The 26,039-nt window shown below is 39.7% G+C and overlaps 1 protein-coding gene across 5 annotated transcripts in view; it reads right to left on the bottom strand.

Moving 5' to 3' along the window:
* Positions 1–26,039, bottom strand: part of DYM (dymeclin) — a 260,359-nt gene that overhangs the window by 100,980 nt on the left and 133,340 nt on the right. For 2 of the 5 annotated variants that reach the window (XM_080684270.1, XM_080684271.1), the window contains one exon: positions 362–526. The exons of the other annotated variants lie outside the window; for them this stretch is intronic. In XM_080684270.1, the coding sequence (XP_080540396.1) occupies positions 362–526 (165 nt within the window). The remainder of the gene's footprint in view (positions 1–361; positions 527–26,039) is intronic. 5 annotated transcript variants of the gene reach the window in all.

The following is a 26,039-nucleotide window of genomic DNA, read 5'->3' as shown; positions in this document are numbered from 1 at the left end:
GCAAGAAAGAGAACTCAAAATTCATATGCAATTAACTGTAGAGTCTATTTCGTATACAAACCAGAGCACTCCCAACTATTATAAATTAAACCCAAATGGAGTAAAGTACAGAAAAGTTCTTTCAAGTTGACATGACAACTCTGTGGTTGAAAGCTTTTCTCTCTCCCATGAAACATACTATAAAGTACTTAAGAAGACATTTGTAAGCAAACAAATCCCAGCTATTGTTTTAAAGAATTAGTATCATTTCAAATATAAATTTCCTCTTCAATCATTTAATTGGCGTGTCCCATTTAAACATGCAATTACCAGTCATACACAGCATGCAGCATGCAGAAAATGGACAGCAGAGGTTAATAACCTGGAAGCATAGGATCTGAGAATGTGAGAGCAAGTTAAAGACAAGAGTTCCTCTCCATTGTCACTGAAGCTCGAGAAGCAATGCTGAAGCGTAGAACAGTGAGAGTGGGGGAAATACAGTTTGTCCAACACATAAACATATCTCCGCAAGTGGCGGCAGGTATAACTGAAAGACAAGGGTAAAAGGAGAAAAACAGAAAGAAAGGCGTTTTCCTTTGAAAAAATAAATCATTCTCAATGCCCTCAAAGCTTTGTGTATTTTCACTAGATGGTGCCCAAAGAGGAAAAAACAAACAAACAGCTGTTAAAAAAGAATATAAAAAAGAAAAAAAGAAAGAAAATGAACAACATAATTAAAAAATGGGCAAAAGACCTAACCAGACACCTCACCAAAGAAGATATACGGGATGGCAAAGAAGCATATGAAAAGATGCTCCACATCACACGTTATGAAGGAAATACAAATGAAAACAACAACGAGACAGCGCTGCACACCCATCAGAATGGCCACAGTCTGGAACACTGCCAACACCAAATGCAGGTGAGGATGTGGAGCAACAGGAACTCTCATTCACTGCCGGTGGGGATGCAAAGCGGTACAGCCACTTTGGAAGAGTTCTGGTGTTCTTTCAAAACTGAAAATACTCTCACCCTATGAACCAGCAATCATGCTCCTTGGGATTGACCCAAATGAACTGAAAATGTATGTTGACATAAAAACCTGCACATGAATGTTGATAGCAGCTTTATTCATGATTGACAAACTCTAAGCAACCAACATGTCCTTCAGTATGTGAGTGGGTAAACCAGGTGTGGTGCATCCCCACAATGAAGTATTATTCAAAGCTAAAGAGAAATGAGCTATCAGGCCATGAAAGGACATAGGGGAACCTCACATGCATATTGCTAGGTGAACGAAGCCACTCTGAAAAGGCTACATACTGTGTGACTGCAAGTCTGTGACATTCTAGAAGAGGCAAAACCACTGAGACAGTAAAAAAATACATGAATACAAAATCACTAATTAAGAACTTTTTGTTATGCTTTTCAGCCATAAATATGTGAAGAAATTTGAAAAAACACTTTCACATTTATGACATATTTATTTTTCTGACCCCATATTCTACTGTGGTAATTAAAATCAGGGCTCACAATGTCCCTATAAAAAACAGTAAAATTGCAAAATAAAGATAATAAGTGACATGTTGACTATCCTGTCCACCAACAATTCTGTCATACTCAGGCCCTGAGGCTTCCTAACTCTATAAATAGATGTTTTAAATGAGTCCTGGAAAGGACTCCAGGACTCAATCCACCAAAGGAAAACAAAAGTTAAGAAAACATAAAAACTGTGTTATTTAAAAATGTGAGTGACCATCATCTTAAACAAATGCTCACAGTTTAAAGTACCAACAGCAAAGCGGACATCATGTGTCTCCTGATCTGATCACAGCAGAGCTTCCCTCTAATCCTGAGGAATCATCAAACGAATCCAAGTTGAGGGGCATTTTACCAACCAATCAACCAACCAACCAACCAACCAACCAACCAACCAACCAACCGCTCTGTGTTCTTCAAATTCTGAAAGATCAAGACTGAGGAACTGTTTGGATTAAAGGAGACAAAGAGGACAACTAAATTTAATGTGTGATTCTGGGATTGGATCCTAGACTTGGGGGGGAGGGTGGTGGTGGTGGTAAAAAGGCATTTTTCCCTAGGAAAAAAATGAGTGGGGCAAATGACAAAATTTGAGTGCTTGCAGATTAGTCAATAGTACTTTCTCAATGCTAATTTCCTGATTATGATAAATGTCCTTGTTTTTAAGAAGTACACACTGAAATTCTTGATGGTTAAAGGTACATCATGTCTATAAACTTATTCTCAAATGTTTCAAAAAACAGACATGTTATAGCAAATATGGTAAGTAAAAAATCTTTACACTATTTTTATAAATCTATAATTTCAAGGTAAAAGTTTTTTTAAAAAAATACAATATAAAAACATCAAAAACTCATTTAATTTTCATCTAAAACATAAAAAAAAACTGAATAGTATCCATTTTAAGATTATAGGATTGAAATCTAGAGTCCTAAACTGTCATTCTGATCTCTATACTTAAAGCTTAAGATATCAGAAAAGCTACAGCGTGGGAAGTAAGCAAATGTGGTCTGGAGTTAGCCCATAAAAAACAGTCACTGTTACTTAAGAGTTGCATTTTTATAAAAAATAAAATCTCTTTAGTACCTTTTTACACGAAAATGCCCAAGATTGTGCAATGTACGGTTCTGAAATGTTACTTGATCTGGTTATGCTTCACCAAAGTAAAGTATGAAAATGTTCTTTCCTAGAACAACATTTAATTCTGTAAAACATCCAAAAAACCACAAGCAAAGAACGATGCTAAAAACAACAACTCCAGAGTTAGGCTTCCTAATAATGTAGTTTACAGCACTTTGATGATAAAATTACAACATTTCCAGAGCAACTTTTTACTAATTTATTTTCTTATGTATGTGCTTAACAAACTTAAAAAAAAAAAGAAAAGAAAACCATGAGATTATGATGAGCAGGTTAAATTTATGGACTATCTAAAATATTCCATGTATCCCTTTCCAATCTTCCTGTTTTCTTTTTTTTTTTTTTTTTTTAGAAAAAGCTTGTTACCAGATTCACTGGTTGATATAAAACATCAAGAAATTAAATTAATAATAAATGTTTAGAACCAATGTGAAGAAAATGATAAAATTTTACAATTGGGCATAAAAGAAGTCTTAAATAAATGGAGAGATACCAGCATGTTTTTGGATGAAAAGTCAAAATATTATAGAGGATGCCATTATCCTCCAAAGATTCAAAGTCCCAATAGGAACGTTTGATTTTGAAAATGTAACTCTCTTAAAGTGGTTCTAGATTTCTTTTATTTTAAGTGTCCAATTTAAACACTAATAAAAGACATGGATCTCCTTCAGAAAAATGTACCAAGTCATATACACACAAAATTTTATATAAAATTTCAAGATCCTCAGAGGGCCCCTAAGCCCATTCATATTATCCCCATGCCTCAGATTCATGTAGTGCAAGTGTTGGGCTCCTGTGTAGAAGAAGTAATAAGTAAAAGAGCCAAGAAGACTTTGAGAACAAGTGATCAGGAGGAGTTTAACTGTGTTGTTAAAATACGTAAGGCTGTCACAAGAACAGTGCAGGGTGTTGGAAGAAGAACAGATGTATGAATTGATTCCCAGGTTTTGGCTTGCATACAAGGTGATGTCATTCACTGAGGCAGGGAACAGGAAAGAGCAGTGGGGAGGGCTGGGGAAGGGCAAGATTTGCATTTTGGACATGTTGACTTTGAGATGACCCCGAGAAACTCAAAGGATGATTATCAAGCATCGGACTAAGCAAAGTGGGCTCAGGAGTCTGAGGATGGGTCTGGCCTGGAGATGTATGTTGAATCGACGGAAGTGGCTGAGATCACCAACAGAAGTAGAGAAGGGAGTCTAGGGGTAACCTTGAGAAAGACCAGCACTTAATAGTTTCATAAATCTAGATGGAGGAAGATAAATCTGCATAGAATTTTGAGGAGTGGCCAAAAAATAAATAAAAGAAGAAACCAAGAAGAGATTGCTTTGAGGAAAGACTAGTTAACAGTATTAAATACAATTAAGAGGGCAAGTAAGATGGAAAATGACCACTGGATTTAGCAATGTTGAAGTCATCACTGACCAAGTCTTTTTTGTTAGAAACTTCAAAAAATATTATTCATTAAAACACAACCCCAGATATAAGACTTATCTTTAATTCCACTGATTAGCTCATTTACATGCATTAAATATCATTAAGTTTCCAGGAGAGATTTGTGTAAACCAAAAAATTTATAAAATAGCTCACACACAGTTTTACACAGCATAAAACTTCCAATACAGTGTGGCTACCCAAGGCCCTCCAAGAAAATAAGCACAGGGAAAGCTGGGATGAACGTCAGGAAACTACACACAGTGGTGGAAGCACAACCCTTGAATCACTGAATTCACTGGCAGCGGAAGCCATTTTTCCTGGAGCTAAATCTATTGCCAGCAATGAAGATCCTGGGAATCTCTAGTATAAAGGATTAACAGACTGGCCCCAGCACTGGAAAATACATTGAACGGAACAATCCCGTACTCGCTCAGAAGGGATGAAATGACCTAATATTCCACTGCCAGATCTAGAAAGGAACAGAGATTGCAATAGCAATAAAAAAGGGCCTCTTTAACGATAAAAGGTTACAATATAAACTTCTTTTCTGTGATTTGTTTTATCTCAGTTATTAAAGAAATTCAAAATAAGAATATTCCCTAGATTTGTAACATATAAGATTTTAATCCATTAGAATTTTTACTGTCATTAATGCTTGAAATTTAATCAAATCCTTTGTTGATTTAAAAATCTTCCAGTAAGTACTTTCATCCTAAATTAGCTACTTATTTTGGGATATAAGTGTATCAATAAATACTTAAACATTAATAGAAACTTAAAAGCCAAATATTTTAGATAATAGTTTCACAATGTTTTTGTCAAATTATTTGCTTACTGATTTTAAAATATTTGTTGTAATCAGATATAAATTTGATAGTATCTATAGGATTAGTCACATTTTCTTTTAGGTACAAACTTTATTTCCAAGAATGTTTCTGAGAACATCAACTTGCCTTTAAAGACCTGACCATAGTTTACTTTATAAAATCTCATTTTCCACTTTAGAGAAAACAAAGTAGTTTAAAGCACTGATTTTCATATACTACCAAAGTAAAGGGAACAAGGCACTTGGAAATTAATGTCCTTAAGTTTGGTAAACAGTCAGGGTAATATGTACCAGATACCTAAAAATATTAGATTAAGCAGATGAAAATTTACATGGTACTCATTAAATGTACCATTGTCTTTTATTTTAAAGACTAGAGGCCCGATGCACGAAATTCATGCAAGGGGTTCAGTCCTCACAGCCTTGGCTGGCCCTTGTAGCCCTGGCTTCGTCTGGAAGGTCGTTAGGATGACTGTTCTGCTGTTTGATCTAATTAGCATATTAGCTCTTTATTATACAGGATGATGTTATAATCTATACCAGAGGCCCGGTGCACGGATTCATGCACCAGTGGGGTCCCTTGGCCTGGACTGTGCCCTCTCGCAATCCGGGACCCCTCAGGGGATGTCAGACTGCCGGTTTCAGCCCAATCCCCACAGACCAGGCCGAGGGACACCACCAGTGCACGAATCCATGCACTGGGCCTCTAGTATGCATATAAAATCTTTGGTTAATCTCTTCCTGCCCTCCCGCCTCCCCTCTGAGATTCATCAGTCTGTTCCATGTTTCCATGCCTGTGCATTGAGAATCTGCCCCCTGGTGGTCAGTGCACATCATAGCTACCAGTCGAATGATCAAGCGGTCACTTAGGCTTTTATATATATAGATATTATAGTATGGATAAACATATCAACATTACCAGCCTCACTTTCTACATAGCATATGTATAAAAAATATCTTTTGACTTTGAACAAAGCAACTATTTAAAAGGAATGTTGCCGTGGCTCTCCATCACAGACATTTGCTTGCAAATGCCCAACATGGCCACGCAGCAATGCAGAACTGGCTTGCTTCCCAGCAATGCACAGTTATGCTATGTGGGTTCAAGTTGTAGTTCAGTGTGTTAATAGCATGATGCTGTCTGCTCTACTTCTGGCCTAATAAGCAAGGTTTCAGACATTCCTTCCAAGTTCCTTTCTAACACTTTCTTTTCATGAACTTAAGAGTTAGAAGGAAAAAATCACTAACAGGAATTTCATGAGAAAATTTACTTGAAAATAATTTCTTGATTGGATTTGTTTACAATTTGTATTTTAAAAGAAGCCTTTCAATATGTCATTATGTTCCTTCTTGTGCCAAGGGAAGTGGTGGATTGACAGAGCACACATTAAAATGATGACTCCCATAGATGGATGCCAAATTAGTTCCAGTGAAGGTGGAGTTGATGGAAGGAAAAAAAAGACCTAAAGCACATGCTCATTACAGAAATAGCTATCAACAACAGAGAACTCAGCCTAAAATTTTAAATTTCACTTTTACACATCTCTGGAGAAACTAAGAGACTTGTTTTTAAAAATCTAGTCTTTGGGGGACATTAATGATGACTATATACTAGATTCAAAAGTGTTGCTCAGTCTACACTCACCTGTCTACACTGAATAATATGGGGTATAAATACTACGAATGTGAGGGAAATATATAGGTATAAAATACAAATATATTTTACAAATATATAGGTATAAAGTAGCATATTCAGCACATTTTATGACCATCAAAAAGCTTGCTCACTTCTAAAGTCATTATATTTTACAAACCCCCTGGACAAAAAGGCACAGAAAGATTTATAGCCATTATAAAATTCTTCTGAAAAATTTGAGTTCTGCGTCTTGATTCTTCAACATACATGCCGCAAATATTACATCAGTGAAGTTAGATAATCTGGAACCATGAAAAAGGGCCAATTCTGCTAAGACTGATTAAATATTTATGTCATATCCTTTCTACAGCAGAGCTGGAAAAATACACATGAGACAAAATATTTTACACAATCCTAAGACTTGAAAATCTATTGAGGTCATTAGAAGAAGAGCAAGTGTTCATATATAGAAATTATGCTAATAACGCATCACCAGAAGACCATCTCAGAGTAATTTTTCAGATGTGGTCCTGGATATACACTGAAACATCTGCACTCGCTCACCCTTTCACCCACATGGGTGTGGTGACATCTGTGAGCTGCAGGCCAGTATTCAGTGCTGTCTGTTACAGGAATGTGGTCACCGTGAAACTGAAGCTCACGGCTGCAGGTGGGTGGAGATGAAAAGCCTGATCTTGGTCTCCCCAGCTCAATGCTCTCATCAGCCCAACTGAAGTATCAGCCTTTCTACCATAGTGACTGACAGACACACTAGGACACCTTTTCCTGGGGGAATGGACAGGCCAGGCACTCTTTTGCTTCTCGGTCTTTGCACCTGCTGCCAACTAATTGGAGATGCTCATTTCATCTCCTTGTCCTTCTGGCAAACTTCTCCTCCTCCATTCGTTAAGTGTGACTCTTCCATGAGGCTTGCCCGCTCACTTCAGGCACATCTGCTGCCTTCCCTTCTGGGTCCTACTGTGTCTTGTGCTTACTTGCCAACAAGTTGTCTATGCAGTTGTCTTTGTTTCTATCTGCCCTCTCAACCACAACCTCTGTGACGGCAGATCTTGAATTTTTATTTTTGTTTCCCTAGCACCCAGCACCATACCTCGTATTGAGAAAGGAAAATATTTATTGATTCACTAGAGTAAACCTGAAAAAAATTAATGTCCCGTATTCAATACTCCATGAGTTTTCTTGTTTGTAAGAGTTTCTATGCATTTATACTCACTGACAACCACACTGTAGGCTGGGCTGGGATTCAGAGTCATAACCATAAACATAAAATTACTTCCTTCCTTAAGAGTGAGCAAAGGGCTATAAATCACTGGCAACAGGAACTTACACAATAATTTCTCTCTAAGGCCTTAACTGCTATTTTTTAAAAATCTTAAAAGAATCCCATGATTTGTCTACTTTGTAAAAGCACACAAGATTCAATCGTTTTAATCACCTCAACCATTCCAACCAAACAAAAACTTCCTATTTTCTTTCCATGGAATAGAAAACTGGAACACCAAGATTAACCTCAAAACTAGCCACCCTGAAATGGTTCTGAAGGCCTTTACTAGCTATCACTTCATTCATTCTATGAATTACTTTATTTTGGATCCAAATCAGCAATAATCGGCAACCTCTAGAATGAGGTGCCTTATGAAAGAAAGGGAGGGGGGGAGGAGTTTATTGTGGAAAGACAGACAAGCCAAAGTGCCTTTTTTGTGACCATTCACAGAAGGAGAAAACAGGGTACAAGGAAGACCTATATCATGATGAAAGGGACACAAGTGCTTATTTATCTAGCATCTGAATAAACAGCTATTAGTTCTCTGACTCTCCCATCTTTATTTGGTATCCTATATAATAAAAGGCTAATATGCAAATCGACCAAACAGCACAACGACCGGTCGCTATAACGTGCACTGACCATCAGGGGGCAGACGCTCATGCAGGAGCTGCTCCCTGGTGGTCAGTGCGCCAGAAGCTGGGCTCACGGCTGGCGAGTGCAGTGGTGGTGGCAGGAGCCTCTCCTGCCTCTGTGGCAGCACTGAGGATGGTCAATTGATGGCTTAGGCTGTCAGTTGGACATCACCCGAGGGCTCCTGGATTGTGAGAGGGCGCAGGCTGGGCTGAGGGACCCCCCCCCCACCTGAGTGCACAAATTTCGTGCACCAGGCCTCTAGTGTAATCTATAAGAAAATTACCCAATGGTTACCCATCAAGCAGTTTATAATCTAGTTGAAGATTTAAGATATAAGAATACAAAATATTAAGTGATAAGAAAACAACCTCAGACATATCATAATTCCATATATTTACTAATTGACAAAATAATAAATCTATGACAATGGGAAGTATAACAATAGGGACAGAAGGGAGTTCTGTGGACAATTAAGTATCAGGAGAAAAATATTAAGTAGGAATTGTATCACCCCAAAAGATATGTTGAAGTCTTAACCCACAGTACTTCTGATATCATCTTATTTAGAAATGGGGTTATGCAGACGTAATTAAGATGAAGTTACACTGGAGTAGGGTGGGCGCTTAATCAATATGACTGGTATCTTTATAAGAACGAAGAGACACAGAGACAGAAGAAACACACAGAGCGAAGCGGCCATGCGACGATGGAAGCAAAGATCAGAGCGATGCCTCTACAAGCCAAGGAACAGCAAGGACTGCCAGCATCCCCCGGGAGCTAAGAGAGGGCAGGAACACTCTCCTCAGCGTGGCTTTGCCACATCTTGGTTTTGGACTGCTTGCCAATGTTTCCACTGCTTTCAGCTCCCAGTTTGTGGTGCTTTATTACCGCAGCTCTAGGAAGAAATGAAGTGAGCAAGATGTGTCTACTCAGTTGGAAATGACGTGAACATGACGTGGTGCAGTCATTATGACGTTAGACTCCTTCCCTGTGGGCTCAGTGACTCTCGGGCTGAGGCGAGTGGACTAGATGATGGGGAGACACTGGGTTGGCAGCTGAGAACAGCAGCATGGACGGGCCTTTCTGCTTGTTTCAATTTCATCATTAGTTAAAATGAAGGACTCAAAAAAGAAAGAGAACTTAAACATCATCTAGCTGTTCTCAACCGTTTTCCTGCCACCGGAACACTAGCCAACAGATGCAATTCTTTCTTAGCAGACTCCTGAGTACAGCTCCCAAGGAGCTGGCTCAACCTGTCTTTTCCTTCCCAATTTAGAGAGCATACAGCCTGCAGGAGAATGAAAGGGGTGTTCACAGGTTAACTCTGAATCCATTCTAATTTACATTACAAAAGAAACAATACTCTATCCCTAGAAACAAATGACCTGCAATACCTCACACCTCCTTAAAGAAGACTGCTCTGGCCAGCCAGCTTAAAGAAGCTTCCTGTCACTATCACCTCAGAGGTCTCCCTTCCACTTATTAGTCCCCTAGGTCTTCTGTTTACTTGTCTATGATCTGTGTCCCTGCTCAGAAGCCCCAGGACTGTCTGGTCTAATAGGAAGAGAAGAAAAGAGTTAGTTACGGCACAGCATACTATTAAAAATGTCATGAATGCATAGCAGAGGGTGGGGTGATAGAGAGGGGAGACTCAAACCTAAATGAGAAGACAGGAAAAAAGGGTCTCAGAGGAAGTGACAGTTAAGCTGAGACCTGAAAGAGGAACTGGAAGAATAACTAAAAATACTCTGGTTTAATCTCTGGCTTGATGGTACTCATGAAGAAGAGTATTAGAACAAAGCAGAATCAGAAGCAGATTTTCCAAAAATGTTCCTTCACATTCAAACCATACCTTTTTAGTATACTTGATGTCTTCTTAGAGCACTTCTGTAGCTTACAAGAACTTGTGATATAACTATCCTATATAATAAAAGCCTAATATGCAAATTGTCCCCTCGACCGGGAGTTGGACTGCTCACTATGACATGCACTGACCACCCAGGGGTGGCGTGGAACGTGGTGGGCGTCGGTGACATGGCACTGGCAGCGGGTGGCAGTGGAGGTGCTGCCGGCCCCAATGGGCCCCATGAGTGGCAGGATGGTGGAGCAGGTGAGCGGGCGGCGCCAGGCCAAGGCGGGTGTGAGTGGGGCCGATCGCCCAGCCAGTTGCCCCACAGATGGCGACCAGCTGAGGGAGCTGGGTGGGGGCCAAATTGCCCCGCCGATCGCCCCATAGACGGCAACCAGCGGCGGTGGTGGGCGCTCAATGACTCAGGCGGAGGGGGGCGCATGAGGGCCTGGGGAACCAGGTGCTGTCCAGGGCCCAGAGGTCAGCTGGGACCTGCCCTTCCATGCCAGACGCTCGTGCTTCGATCGCTGGCCCGGCCTAGGGACTGCACCTGTGCACGAATTCCGTGCACTGGGCCTCTAGTAACTTAAATAAAGGAACAAAGGGCCCTAATCATCTCTAAAATGTCAAGACTTACACAGCAGGTTGAAAAATAATGCTCCTTCATTCAGTGTTATATGTTATAATGTTGATAAGATGAACTTAACTCTTGTTTATACCAATTAGTCTATGGTAAACCTGGTTTCAGGACACATAGTTTTTGCTTAAAGTCACAGAACCTTTCCACAATGTTAAGTGAGGACTTACTGTACATGTGGTATAATCAAAATCTGCTGCACAAATTTTTATCTTCCAGAAAAAAGAGCAATTTTTCCTTCACACTTCAACTGTGTCTAGGTGCTGACTTCTTTTAAATCCAAGTGATTCTGGCTGTTTGCAGCATCATTTTTCACTAAAAAACTGCTTTGATGTTTATAATTTATTATTTAAACATTAAATTGATTTATAAAGGTAAAAATGTGGCTTTAATAATTTGCAGTTGTGGCTTCTATGTTTCAGATGGTAACCATCTCAAGACAGACCACCATCAGAGCAGAATCTGGAGGAGAGATGAGTGGAGTAGGACAAGGATGCTCATGTCCCCTTCAAGTTACTGGCTGAAGCTCGGCAGTACAAGCAGAGGGAAGAAAGTTTTACAATGTTCTGTACAGATGAGGATTAGGTCAACCTCTCGAAAAAGGGGGCAAGGAGTTCAAATGTTTTCTAATTTTATCATTGCTCTTTTGATTAAATTCTTTTTTAAAAAGTCAACCACCACTGTGGCTACAATAGCCAAATTCAATGGAGAAAGGATAATCTTTTTGACAAATGTTGCTGAAATAATTACATATCCATGTACAAAAAAATGAACATTGATTCATACTTTGTACCACACAAAAGTAACTCAAAATGAATTTTTTTTGGGCCTAACGGTAAAATCTAAAACTATAAAATTTCTAGAAGAAAACATAGAAGGAGATTTTTGTGGCTTTGGGTTAGGCAAAGAGTTCTTAAGTAGATATTAAAAATATAATTCATAAAAGAAAAAATTGATAAACTGGTCTGCCCCCAAATAAAAGATTTCTGCTCTTTGAAAGATACTGTTACAAAGACAAGTCCCCGACTGGCTTTGCAAGACACATACCTGCAAAAGGACCTGTATCCAAAATACATAAAGAATTCTCAAAAGTCAAAAATAAACAACCCAATATAAGGACAAAAGGTATGAATAGATATTTCACCAAAGAACTTAGATGGATAGCAAAAGAGCAGATGAAAAGATCCTCACCATTACTAGTAATTAGGGAAATACAACTTCAAAGCTCAATGAGATACCACTACATATGTATTAGAATGGCTTTTACAAAAAGACAATACTAACTGTTGGTGAGGATGCAGAGTAACAGGAACTCTGGGGATGCAAAATGCTAACAGTCCCTCTGGAAGAGGTTACCATATGACTCCAAATCACTGCTTCTAGACATTTACCCAAGAGAAATGAAAAGTTATGGTTCATAAGATTTTCTATACAAGTAAGTACAGCCGTTTTATGCACAACTGCCCCTAAATGAAAACAATTCGAATGTTCTTAACTGGTAAATGGATAAACAAACTGTGGTATCTATACAATGGACTACTACTCTGTACTAAAGAAAGGAACAATACACACAACAATATGAATAAATTTCTAGACTCAAAAGACTACGAATTATATGATTTCATCTATGTGACAATGTGGAAAAGAAAAGAACTAGAGGAATAGACGGGCTCGGATGGCTGGGAGGGAGTGACTATAGAGTTGCAGGGAACTCTTCAGGGAGATGAAACTTTCTTTATTGTGGTTATGATGGTAATACACAAGTACATGTGTTTGGAATCCAAGGAACTCTACACTGAAAAGGGAAATGTTCTGTATATAATAAAACAAAATTCTTAACTGTCCTGAAAAATTAAAAATACTCCTCACCTATGGTGAAACATTAGCCTGTGCTACTCAAATAAACCAACTGTATTCAAGGGAAGAAGAAAATGAGGTTAAAAGTCTAAACTTAATTCTATACATCCTGTTCAAACACAGACCATTTGTCTTAGTAAAAACCGCTAATACAAAGCCCTTTATAATCTCTGCACACTTTCTTATTCCATGCCATCATCAAAAATTTCTTACTACCCTCAAAACAGTACTACCACCAGATACAAGGGAACAAAATGAAGTGTTTCCTGAAATGACAGAAACATGACTTCTCACCCAAAATAAACTATACTAAAGTGAAGATAAGTTATCAAGAAAAGTTTACCACACCCTAAGCACTACAGCAATAGCTCATTCCACATCAATATGTGTATTGGCCCAAAACAAACAAAAGGCTTATTAGTGCAGCATTATTTCTAGAGGTCTTAATGGAAGTTGGAGGAAATAGTCAATGAAACACTAAATATTTAATTCAAAACACTCATTATACTTGGTTTGGTAGCCTGAGACATACGCCTTATAATTAATAAAACAGATTGTCGCCATAAGAATCTACATTCTATTTGTTAGATAAAATTCTGTAGAAGGCAGAGAACAATAGAGAAATAACAGAACCAAGTTGAAAAACTCAATACCTACAAGTAGAAATACACGTAAGGCAAAAGAGAATGTTTATACATTACAAATATAGTAGTTCTCCATCTTCTGTTCCAAGACCCCCAGTAGATGCCTGAAATTGCGGATAGTATTGAACCCTACGTACACTAGTTTTTTCTATATGCACACACCTATGGTAAAGCTTAATTTATAAATTAGCCACAGTAAAAGTTTTATGCATGTTTTATTATTAACAACAATAATAAAGTAGAATACTCATAACGCTATGATAAAAGTTATATGAAGGTGGTTTCTCTCTCAAAGTATCTCATTGTACAGGATAAGAGGAAGTGAGGTGAACGACATAAGCGGTTGTGTACGTGATGCAGCTACTAGGTGACTAATGGGCAGGTAGCATATACAGGGTGGCTACGCTAGACAAAGGGATGATTCATGTCCCAGGTGAGACGGAGCAGGATAGTGCGAGACTTCATCACGCTACCGAGAATGGCATGCCATTTAAAACATGAATTGTTTATTCCTGAAATTTTCCATTTTATATTTTCAGACCATGGCTGACTGCGGATAAGGGACACTACTGTATAAGAGAATGCACAGTTGAAATAACCAAATGAACCTCTCAATTTATTTTTATAAACTGACTTCACTAATGATACTGAAATAATGCTATGATTCTAATGTGCAATGCCCATCTTTTAGATGTAAAACCTTAGAACAGTGGTCGGCAAACTCATTAGTCAACAGAGCGGCAAACCGTGGCTTGCGAGCCGCATGTGGCTCGCGAGCCGCAGTTTGCCGACCACTGCCTTAGAATAATACACTGCCTTTTGAGAAGCTCAAGAAACATGAAGATCAGCCTCACTATGTCATCATTACAGAAGTGTTTTCTAATTTTCACTTTAGTTATCTATTCATGTCGGCATATATGTACGCATGTATTTAAAGCAGTGGAATCCTTTCTTCAAATGAAATCTGATGTGAAAGTGCAGCATGTACGACGGGGAACAGCAGAGCTGAGCTGCTCTGGGAGGAGTGCGATGGCCTGAGAACCCTGCTGCTCCTGTTGCCTTCACCACGTTGACCAAGAGGCCTGCAGGAGGACCCAACAAAAATCCGAGGCCTAGAATCTTGGACTTGGGAGGGACCTATTGAATGCTTCGCCAATCTCTTCTACGGCGCCTCCAAAGGTCTGCAGCCACTGTTGAATGGCTTCAGTTATGTTAGTCCTTCCCCAGGTTAAGGGGAAATGTAGGTTGTAGTTACACTGTTCTTTGTGAAACACTGAAATGCAGGAAATAGCTACCACACCCCTAGCATCAGCATGCCATTTTGCTGAACAGCAGGGCGGAGCGAATCTATTTGTATCTGTCCTTTGAGTTAGTGGCAGTGCATATCCACCTCTAATGACCTCAACAGCCATTAAAATGTCTCACACTGTACTAGCATATTCAGAATGGACAGTTACCAGAAGAACCGGGGTCAGAGTCTTGAAGAGGCCACATCAACACACCTAAAACTGACAGTGTCTGTATCCGATTTTACTTCTGCTAACAGGGAAAGGAACAAGGCTGCAGACCAGAAAACTTCAGAAGTAAACACTCACTGATACAGAAGAGTAAAGCTTCTATAACAGGCAGTTCTACGTTCTTTTCTAAATTCTTCTTCCTTGCCAGCCCATTGATGCTTTTCAGTTACACCTGTGATTTTCCTATTCCCCTACCTCTATCTGTTGAAATGTTATTCATCCTTTAAGATCTTGATTAAATGCCATGTACTTCATATAGGCCTCCATTTTATTCTAAGTTAGAATTACGTCCCCTGCCACCTTCCTATAGTACTTTGTACAGTGTACCACTTTGTCTTATATTACAATAGACCACATAGGAAGTCTACTGGGCTGAAGATGAATTTCTTATTCCTAAACTGCATTTTCACATTTCTTTCAGTAGATAAAATATTTAGATGTTGTAGGAATTAAATATCCGTATAATACAAAAAGTAGTTTCTAGTTCAGATTCAATACAATATCCAAGAATACACCTTTCACAGAAAAGTTGATTTTTAAATAGCTTTATGAAATAGCTGATCTCACTCCAAATGCCATATTAATAACATTTTAATTCATTCCAAAAATACTAGAATCTAGTCCGCAAAGGGACTGTGCCAGGTACACAAGAATAGCACAAATCAAGGCTAGAAGCTCTCTAGATACAGACACTGTGCACTGGTGTCCAGTTACACTGCTTCTTTAAGGATTTCTCTTCAATCTTCCCCTAAGCAACTTTAACTTGCCAGGGAAACCATTGCTGGTACATGCCACATTACAGCAGTTGTACTACTGTAATCCACTTTGGTTTCTTGTTTTCCAATGATTAGAAAAAAATGCACTTGGTGGGGCAGGGGCTGTTGGTTCTGCCCAGTGATCTATTTCTATACTAACAGATTTTTCAGCAGGACACATGACTGCAATGAATAAAAACGACATTTCTCAGCTTCCAACGCTGCTAAATGTGGTCCCAGGACTAAGTTCTCACTTACTAGATTTAAGTATCCCTTGGCAGCCTCTTGGAAACCTTTCTTAAGAGTCACTGGGTGCCTTGCCTCCCCTCGCCTTTTATTCTTATCTCCTCCTCAATCCTGTGGCTTGAACTCGATGCTGACAGCGACCTTAACAAGGAAGATCGTGGAGGTACAGTGAAAGGGGTTTATCCAAAAATGCCCATGCCCTAATCCCTGCAACCTGTGAAAACATTACAAGTCAAAAGGGAATTTGAAGATGTAACTAAGACAAAAGATCTTACAGTAAAATAGGGAGATTATCCTAAACTACCCAGATTTGCACAATCTAATCACATGAGCCCTTAAGAGCAGAGAACTTCCTCTGGCTAGAGTCAGAGATAAGTGGCAAAAGAATAAATCAGAGAGATTCCAAGCACCTGATGTGCCACTGGGCTTTGAGATGTAGGAACCCATGTTCGAGGATGAGAGAGAGGCTTCTAGGAGCTAAGAGCAGCCCCCAGCTGGTGCCCCGGCAACAGGGACCTAAATTCTACCATCACATGGAACTAGATTAAGCTAACAACCAGGAACCTGGAAGCAGATTCTTCCCAGTGTCCTGGTAAGAGCCCAGCAGGTCAACAACTTGAGTTTTGGACCCGTGAAGCCTGGAGCAGGGAAACCACACGAACCCAGCCAGATTTCTGACCCACAAAACTGTGAGGTGATATGTTTGTGTTGTTTTAGGCAGTTACGTCTATGGAAACTTGTTACAGCAGCTAAAGGAAACTAATGCAGACTTCTGGAACAGAGCCTCCTTCTCAGCCCTCGAAGGCCTGCAATGGACTTTTACTTGGAGAAAAATAACAGTTCTTTCTACTTTAAGCTACAAGGGTTTTTCAGTGACTCCCAGTTGAACCTAAATTTTGCTGATAACTTGATGAAATCCTTATTATTATCAACACCTAAAGAATAACAGAGGCTAAAGTAAAATATTAAGCTATGAACACTTTTTATACATGTGTAATGATAAAAGACAGCCTTTAATAAGATTTATTTTCCTTTCTTTCATTTATTTTACTTTTCAATTACAATTTATATTCAACATTATTTCTTATTAGTTTCAGGTTAATAAGATTTATGTTCACTTTTTCAGTTGCAACAGAGAAATCATGTGTTGCCTCAAATTTCATAACACTTATTATATGACCCAACTATATGAAGGCTAAAAAAAAGGGAATAAGATTATATTACTACCAGTGTCTAGACCAGTCAGGGTTAGTAATCGCTTATGGAATACAATAAGGTCAATATACATGAGCAAAATAGGTGCAAATGGTTTGGTAAGAAAAGCACAATTTCAAGTATGTACTATATCACTGTGAAAGAAAAAAATCACTTATGGCTTGGAAAAATGCTCAAATCTTACAATTACCACAAAATACCCCTTTTTGTATTAAAACACTAGCGGCCCAGTATACGACATTTGTGCACTGGGGGCGGGGCCTTAGCCTGGCCTGTGCCCTCTCGCAGTCTAGGACCCCGCGGGGAATGTCCGCCTGCCGGCTTAGGCCCACTCTCCGCTGGCAGCTGGACATCCCCTAAAGGGTCCTGCGCTGCCGTGGAGGCGGGAGAGGCTCCTGCCACCGCCACTGCGCTCACCAGCATGAGCCCGGCTTCTGGCTGAGCAGCGCTCCCCCTGTGGGGATGCACTGACCACCAGGGGGCAGGTCCTGCGTTTAGCGTCTGCCCCCTGGTGGTCAGTGTGCATCACAGCGATCGGTCATTCCACCATTTGGTCGACTTGCATATTAGGGTTTTACTATATAGGATAATACCAGGAAGTCCTCACAGTCCTTTTTCCTGCATAAGAAATTGACGACTTCTGCAAACAAAATTTAAGCTAACAACCTTCATTTTAACACAAGCTATTTGATTTCTAGATATATAAGGAATACAATGTGTGAAAGACTTGGTAATTTAGTTACTCTTTTTTTCTGGAATGTTTTATTCACATTTTAGGTGTCACGTTTGGATAATCTAAAACTTAAAAGCTTCCTTTACAATCTATCAGAAAGGACTTCCAGTTCTCCCTTTACCGCATATGAGAGTGGTCTGAGAAATACCCATTAATATGTAAATGAAAAAATTATCTAAACAGCCATTCTCAGTTATGTCATTTGCATTTCAGAACTGCTTCAGTTTGGTCAAGTATACCCACTTTAAGGAAAGCAATATGCAGAGAAAATAGCTTATTCAGAAATAGGCAGGAATGAATCCTAAGAGTTAATTGACAATGAGTGAGAAATGAAAAGAAAGCCTTTTAAAAAATAATGGAAGTTAAACAGGAAAACGTGACCTGACGGTCCCAAAAGGCAACTACGTAGGGGCTGGCATGAGGAACTCCCTGCCTCTGAGGTGCATGAACACGGCGCACACACCGAGCAGTCGGATCAGTCCAAGCAGGTCTTCTCTTGGTTGACATCACTTGGCCAGAAGAACCAAGCAGTCACCATCACTCACTCTGATGCTGCTCTTCCCAGAAAGCTGGACAACTGCCCCTGCTCTGCAAGCAGCAGACACACCTGCGATCTGGGAGCAGTGGAACCTGCCTGCCTCCCTGCGGAGAGGAATTCCCCTGCAGCTGCTCATTCTGCATGTCCCCATGCTAAATTTTATCAAGCCAAGGAGCCATAAGGGTCTCCTGACCCTGAGCCAAGGATTAGAGGGCAGCACCAAAAGGACAGGCTACAAACAAATGCTTGTGGAGGGTTTTGAGGCTCACAAATAACGAACAGTAACTGTCACTCAGAATCAGGTCTGCCATTTTTTTCAATGCTCCATACTTGGAGAGAGGTTGGTTAACACCTAAATGTGCCAAACACTGTTCTAAATGGTTTTCATAGTTTCACTGATTTAATCCTCACAATAACCCTACAAAATAGGAACTACTGTATAAATATCCACATTTTATAGATGAGGAAAGTTTAGGTAACTTGTCCAAGATGACACAGCTAGCAAGAGGCTGAATTCGGTTTCACTCAGTATGGACTACTCACCATACACTGTGTCTCATGCACGCACAGAATTTTCTTTCCAGAGCTCTGTGTGTACATATACATGCATATGTGCAAACAACTTGTATGTCAAAATACATGGCTTTATTAATTTTATTAAATAAGTTCAATGACTTTCTGAAACCACCATTATAGAAATAGCTCTTAATATAGGTGACACACACACACACACACACACACACACACACACACACACACAGGCTTAAAAAACTCTATATATGCTATAGACCATTCTTACTGAAACATATACACATGTATCTGAATAGTATATATACCAATGTATTACTCAAAGGATTACTTCAAGTGGGCACTATGGTTGTCTTCAAGCTTGTATATATTTTCTGTAATGAATCTGTGTTGCTTAGGATTTTAATGAAATCATTTCTGCATAATTATTTATTCTACAAATTTTTTAAATGTTTTTATTAATTTCAGAGAGGAAGGGAGAGGGAGATAGAAACATCAACGATGAGAGAGAATCCTTGATTGGCTGCCTCCTGCACACCACCTGCTGGGATAGAGGCCGCAACCCAGGCATATGCCCTTGACTGGAATCGAACCTGTGACCTTTCAGTCCGTAGGCCAACGCTCTATCCACTGAGCCAAATCGGCTAGGCCTACAAATATTTTTTGTACCAGGAATTGCTATAGGTACCTGGGATACATCTGTGAATGATACAAAGATCCCTGACCCTTTGGTGCTCACTGCTCACCAAAGAGAAGCATATGCAGTACAGTGGAAATTCTTGCTTTCCTTTCGTCCCTTAACCATTTGTATCACTTTTTTGTGTGTTTCTTTCCATAGTTTTATATGTAAATAAGGACAAATGCAAACATATATTTATTCCCTTACTTACACTACTCAGATATTACACATACTATTCTGTGCCTTGCTTTCTTCATATAAATATCTTCTATACCCTTACTCTTTGTTATAGTTGCACTCTGTCCATTGTATGTATATCATGTTTATTTAAATAAGTCTATTGATAGATACGCGAGTTGTTCCTAATAACTATTTGCTATTATTAACAAATACTGCCAAAATAAATCTGCACATTGTCATTTTGCACAAATGCAGGTATGACTGTTGGGTCATGGATTTGGAATTTAGATAGATACGAGTATTGCCACATTGTTCTTTATAGGACTTGTACCAATTTACACTCCCACTGGCAAAGTTTGAGAGTCTCTATTTCCACATAACCATATGTAACCACACAGACGGAGTTATCTAATCTGATAGGAGGGAAAATGGTATCTCAGTGTAGTTTTACATTGTATTTTTCATATTAGAGTGAAATTGAGCATTTTAAAATATATTTAAGAGCTACTTGATACCCTTTTATGTCACTTTAGAAATTCTGAACTTTGTGAACACATTTTTAGGCACATTGGTTACTACCTTCGGGGTGTCTACAGGCAGCTATGAGACTGGCTTGAATTCAATTAGGTATTATTTTTTCTTCTTTTGAATAAATGCCAGGGAAGTGAACAGTCAGGATTAAACTATGAGACAAAAACGGAGGCTTATCAGTTTCCCTAAGCCTCGCACAGGGCCCGGTGCACCTTAGGTATACAATACAATGTTTGCTTAAAAGGGGGGGGAGGCACCTAAAAGATGTTTTCTTTGGAAGTTTATAGTGCAACAGCACCCCCAAGGGGAGCTTTAGCTAAAGCCCCCCCGCCCTCCCCCCGCCCCATCAAATTTCCTCCAGCCAGATCTCTAAGCCATGGCACATACATTAATCAGAGCGGAGACAGCGTGATTGCTGTATAAATGCCACTTACAAGCGATCTCCAAGCTCCGCCTTCCAAATGGAATGCTGCCCCTAACCTCTCTTGTATAGAACTGGGGAGGCCGTTGTCAGGGTGAACACCCTGCCAGTCACACCGCCACAGGGTAACACAGCCCTACATTTTCTCAGCCCAAAGACAAGACCTGGCCAGTATCAACCACTCGGTGATCACAAGTGCAGCAACACAGGCATTCACGAGGCAGAACTCTGTCCACTTGTTACAGGTAAAGACACCGTTACTGGAAAGTGGGCATTTCCTTCTGAACAAAAGAAACTGAATACAGACAGAAGTCATGAAAGAGAACTTATATGTCACATGTAAATTAAACACAAGAAAGACAGCATTTGAATAGTTTCAGTTGGATTTTCTATCTTGAATACTAGTAGAAATCTAGATGTTTATCTTAAGCCTAGAATTTTAGAATGAAAGTAATTGTTCATCTTCCTGCTATAAAGGGTAATAACTTATGACATAATTCAGTAGTCTTTGACAGTCTTGTGGCAACTAGTCTGTACCCAAAGATGGCCACAAATGAACCACACCCCCCAGCGGGTATGTCCTTTTGTGGTCCCTTTCTCTTGAATCTGGGCTGGTCCTGTGACCTGATTTTGACCAATAAAATGTGGTGAAAGCATTGCTGTGGGATGGCGGAGCTAGGTCCTAAGAAACAGTTTCTGTCACTCTTGGATGTCCCTTTTGGGAGCATCCCTCCTGGGAACTCAGCCGACAGCTGGTATCAACTGTCTTGAGGCTGGTCTCGCAGGACATCCGACCCCGCTGCTGTCTGACTGCAAGTGTGTAAGAGACCTGCAGTGACTACCACTCAGGTAAGCAATCAATCCCAGCGCCGTGAGAGATCATTATAAATCATTGCTTTAAGCAACTAAGTTTTGGGGTGGTCTGTTACACAGCAATAGACAACCAAAACAAATTTGTTTTATAGCCACACCCAGGCAAGATGAGCAATAAACTTCTAAGACAATTTAGTAACATGCCCAGCTTATGACTTAAAAGATAAAGACCATGTGCTCTTAAGGGAGTAAACATTATTTATATAGTCTGTATATCCCCTTTCTCTTCCAACTCCTGATAACTATGTTCTCAATAAATATTTATTAAATGGAAGCATGAATAATACAAACATACCTAACTATTGATTATATTGATGGAAGGAAGTAAGGGTATAATTAATTCAGAAACAGTAGATATTTAAAAGTATATACAGTAAATTTTGTAATACACACACACTCACATTCACTATCTCTACCCCACCCCCTAACCAGGCATTACAGCAGTGGTTCTAATCTCAGGGACCAGTTAGACTCTTAAAAAAAACTGAGGAACCCAAAGAACTTTTTAATATATGGATTAAAACTAGAAACATTATCTATAGTAGAAATAAAACTGAGAAAATCTAAAATACTTCTTAATTCATTTAAACATACGAATGAACATCACATGTTAACATAAGTAATACTTAATGAAAAATAACTCCTTTCCAAAACACAATTAAAAATGTCAGACAAGTAGCATTATTTTCTATTTCTGCAATCTTTATACTGTCTGGCTTAACAGAAAACAGATTCTCATTCCTGCTTAAGTCAATCTTGTTTTAGTTGAAGCACATGAGGAAAATGTAGCCCCAATAATATATGTACTTAAAAAAAGGAAGTGTTTTAATGTCCTTTACATAAAATTGTAGACGAACAAAAAAACTCAAGTGCTAGTTTCTTAGCTTAAAATGTGGAATTGGAAACCCTCTTTCAGTCTGTTGCATTAAGATCCATTGGTCTATTTTGTACTTTTTATGAATCTTTTCATCCATGCCTAATTTTGTAACTTCATGCTTTGGTCATTTGAAAAATATTGATTTGCTGAATTAAGAATTATAAAGATCTTCCAAATGTTGACATACCTGCATTGGTCATCATACACTATCCAAAATATCCCACACTTACTAATGTCTTCATCAATCTCATTGCAAAAGTCTTCAATTATTGGGAAGACATCAAAGTCATGGTGCCAACACACATTTTTTAAAATTCTAATTTTTGCTTATAAGTTCCAATTTTACCATTGGCAACTAACACTAGTTGTTTTCTTTGAAGTGATAGGTTCACGTTATTTTCAAGAAAATATCAGCCAAGTCTAGATAACCACAGACTGCCATGTCACTCTTTCCTTTACATAAAAATGGTATTCCAAAAAAGCCCACAACTCAACTGCCCATGTGCTTTTTCTCAAGACAATCACTGTAGTTTAAGATGTAGTGGAAGTGCTTTATATGAACTTCCAGTTTTATCACACAAAATATTAAAGGTTAAGATTTATTACAACTAATCATTTTTCCTATTTCATCAAGAACAACTTTTTTTTCTTCATCAAGAACATTCTTAAATCAAAGTGGCTTTTTTCACTGCAAGTGTATGGTTGCAGAAAATACAGTTTGGCACCATTGACTTGACTTATGCTAAGGCACCAGCGGTTTTGCCCCAACTTTGCTTTTACAACACTGTTGCAAATGTCAGCACAGGAAAATGGCACATGTCTTATTACAAAACTAGCTTAGACCCCGTGGGACCGCTGTGGTCTGAGGAGCACACTTGGAGAACCTTGCACTGGTGTGATCCAAGAAGACTGCGAAAACCCTCCTCAGCGGACACTCCACTCGCTTGTAACTGGGAATTTGAGTTTAAAGTGGCTGGCATCTGTTTCTCTTTTTCACTATTGATCAATGTCAGGTCTGCCATAAAGAGAAGATTTAAGAGGATACTCCTATTTTATAAAAGAAGCAGCTGAGGCATATTAAATGAATAAACACGTTACATGCTCGGAACACTCATTAACATTTCTGATATGGAGTAGTTATTTACCTACGTTTTCGGCAGCTACCTTTCCCCACTGCCCTTTCCCCCTCTCCTCAGGGAGTGTTCTCTCCACCTTGTTTGTCCCTGTCCCCGGTACATCTGATTCTGTGTATATTTACATTGGACATGTGAATCATTTCAAATCTCTTTCCCTTTCTGTTTACTCCCAGTTCTCCCGTGACCACACCTTTGTCTGTCTTGCGAAAGGTGCCTTGTGCAGAGACATGGAGCAAGCACAATTCATCAGGAAGGCAACGCCTTTACTCAAGTCACTTCATTCTCCTCTCTGGCCTTAGCATTTTATAACATATCAGGAATCACAATTCTGTGAAACTGGCGGGGGTGGGGGAGCCCACGCCTCTTCTCTCTTTTGTTCTGGAAAGAACTGCACACAAGGAGCTGGGAGGCAGTGTGCACCTGACTGGTCCCATGACAACTCTAGGTTTCAGTATTTCCACATGCACAACGTGCACACTTGTCTTTGATGTTTTCTAAAGGTCCTTCCAAACCTATCATTTAATAATTTGTGTTTAAAACAAAAAATATTCTGGTTATATCAAAGCCACTCAGAAACAGGCCTTAACGGCTGCACCAATGACGCTGACACCTGAGCAGGAGATTCGTTATGCCATGTGGACAGAGGCCAGTGAAGCCTCATAAGATACCTAAATCAATGCATTAGCAAGTGGGACATAAGGCCGAGAGCAGTATCACCTAGCCACCAAAATGACAGTGACAGGTTTTCTAACTGGCAATAGGAACGCACTAGGCAAAGACAGTTCCCCACGGGCCTTTCGTGTTTCTGCACGTCCTGGGAGCAGAGGCACTCACAGCGTTGTGTTCTAACTCTCTCTTCATGAACCTGGTAAACAGATGTAGAAAGCAGAGACGGTGCCTCCCTCTAGAGCAGAGGGCAGTTTGTTCTCAAGTACAGGTAAGATGTTTCAACGCAAAACAAAGGTTGGGCCGATGTACTTCAAGTTATTATAAGTGAGTGGGGTTCCCTAAGCTCAGGGTTTCTCTCCTGTAATGCAACCCACTGCACATGCAGGTGCCAACTCGCCCTAATCACACTGCCCTGTGGGCACGAGAAACCGCAGGAGAAAATGATGACACTCTGGCTCCTACGCTGCTGAGAGTATTAACTGTCCTTCGTCTCTGACCCAGAAATCTTGAGTCTCTACCAGGGTCCACAAAACTGTGGCTGTCTAGTTTGATAGCCTGAGAGTAGGGTAAAGTCTCAGATCCTTCACAGTCGTTGGTAGGAATGGTGGCTTAATAATTTCTGTCTATCTCAATAGTTAGACATTTTCCTTTGGAAACTTCAATTTTCAACTGGGAGTCATCTAAATGATCTTAATATGCTTTCTTAAGAAAAAGTTAAACTAAAAAGCAAGTCATGTCAGGTTTTTCTGAAAAATTCAGCTACCTTCAAAGTACCACTGACTGCAGGAAGTGAGGAAGCCAGATTTTTAAGGCAAAACATCCCTCCTTCCTTTCTTGGCTCCTGCTATGCCAAGATCAAACACGGACCAGCAACAACCAGAGGGAAACGGGAACTGCCTGTGCATCCAGCAAGAACAGGTTAATGCTACCTTGTAAAAAGTAAATCATATACATTTAATGGAAGTACCTACATTGTAAAGCCAGTTTAAAAGAAGTATTTACACTGCAAAGCCATTGCTCAGTGGTTGAGCATCTACCCATGAACCAGGAGGTCACGGTTCAATTCCCAGTTAGGGCACATGCCCAGGCTGCAGGCTCGATGCCCAGGTTGCAGGCTCGATCCCCAGTGGAGGGCGTGCAGGAGGCAGTTGATCAATGATTCTCTCTCATCACTGAGGTTTCTCTCTCTCTCTCTCTCCCGTCCTCTCTGAAATTAATAAAAAATACATTTAAAAACAACACAAATTGTCTTTCTTTGATTCCATGGGCCATTCTAAAAGATCGGTATTTGTCCAAAACAGAGGAGCTAACCACCCAGAGATAAACAGCCTGTGTTTCTGTAGTCCTCGGGGAAATGCTGGGTGACTAACGTGTGTCATTCCCCGTGCAGAGCCGAACAGGGCAGCTTATAGGAACTGCCGGCCTGGGGTGAAACAGGGCAGGTGCACAGCACTGAACCTGGTTAAAATCTACGAGCATGTCTTCACCACTGGTGGCTGTTCATGCGAGAACAGGTGAAAGCATAAATCATGGATTGAATAATTTTTAAATCCTTAAATTACATAATTGGATTTTACAAAAAACCATACTATGCTTATGAAAAGTTTCATTAAAAATCTATGTTTTATATTGTTTTATTCTTGAGGTCTGAAAAACCAGGAAGCTTTCAATAACAT

Source organism: Plecotus auritus (assembly GCF_963455305.1).
Source record: "Plecotus auritus genome assembly, chromosome: 8".
Classification (NCBI taxonomy): Eukaryota; Metazoa; Chordata; class Mammalia; order Chiroptera; family Vespertilionidae; genus Plecotus; species Plecotus auritus.
This window is presented reverse-complemented; position numbering and strand designations above follow the sequence as displayed.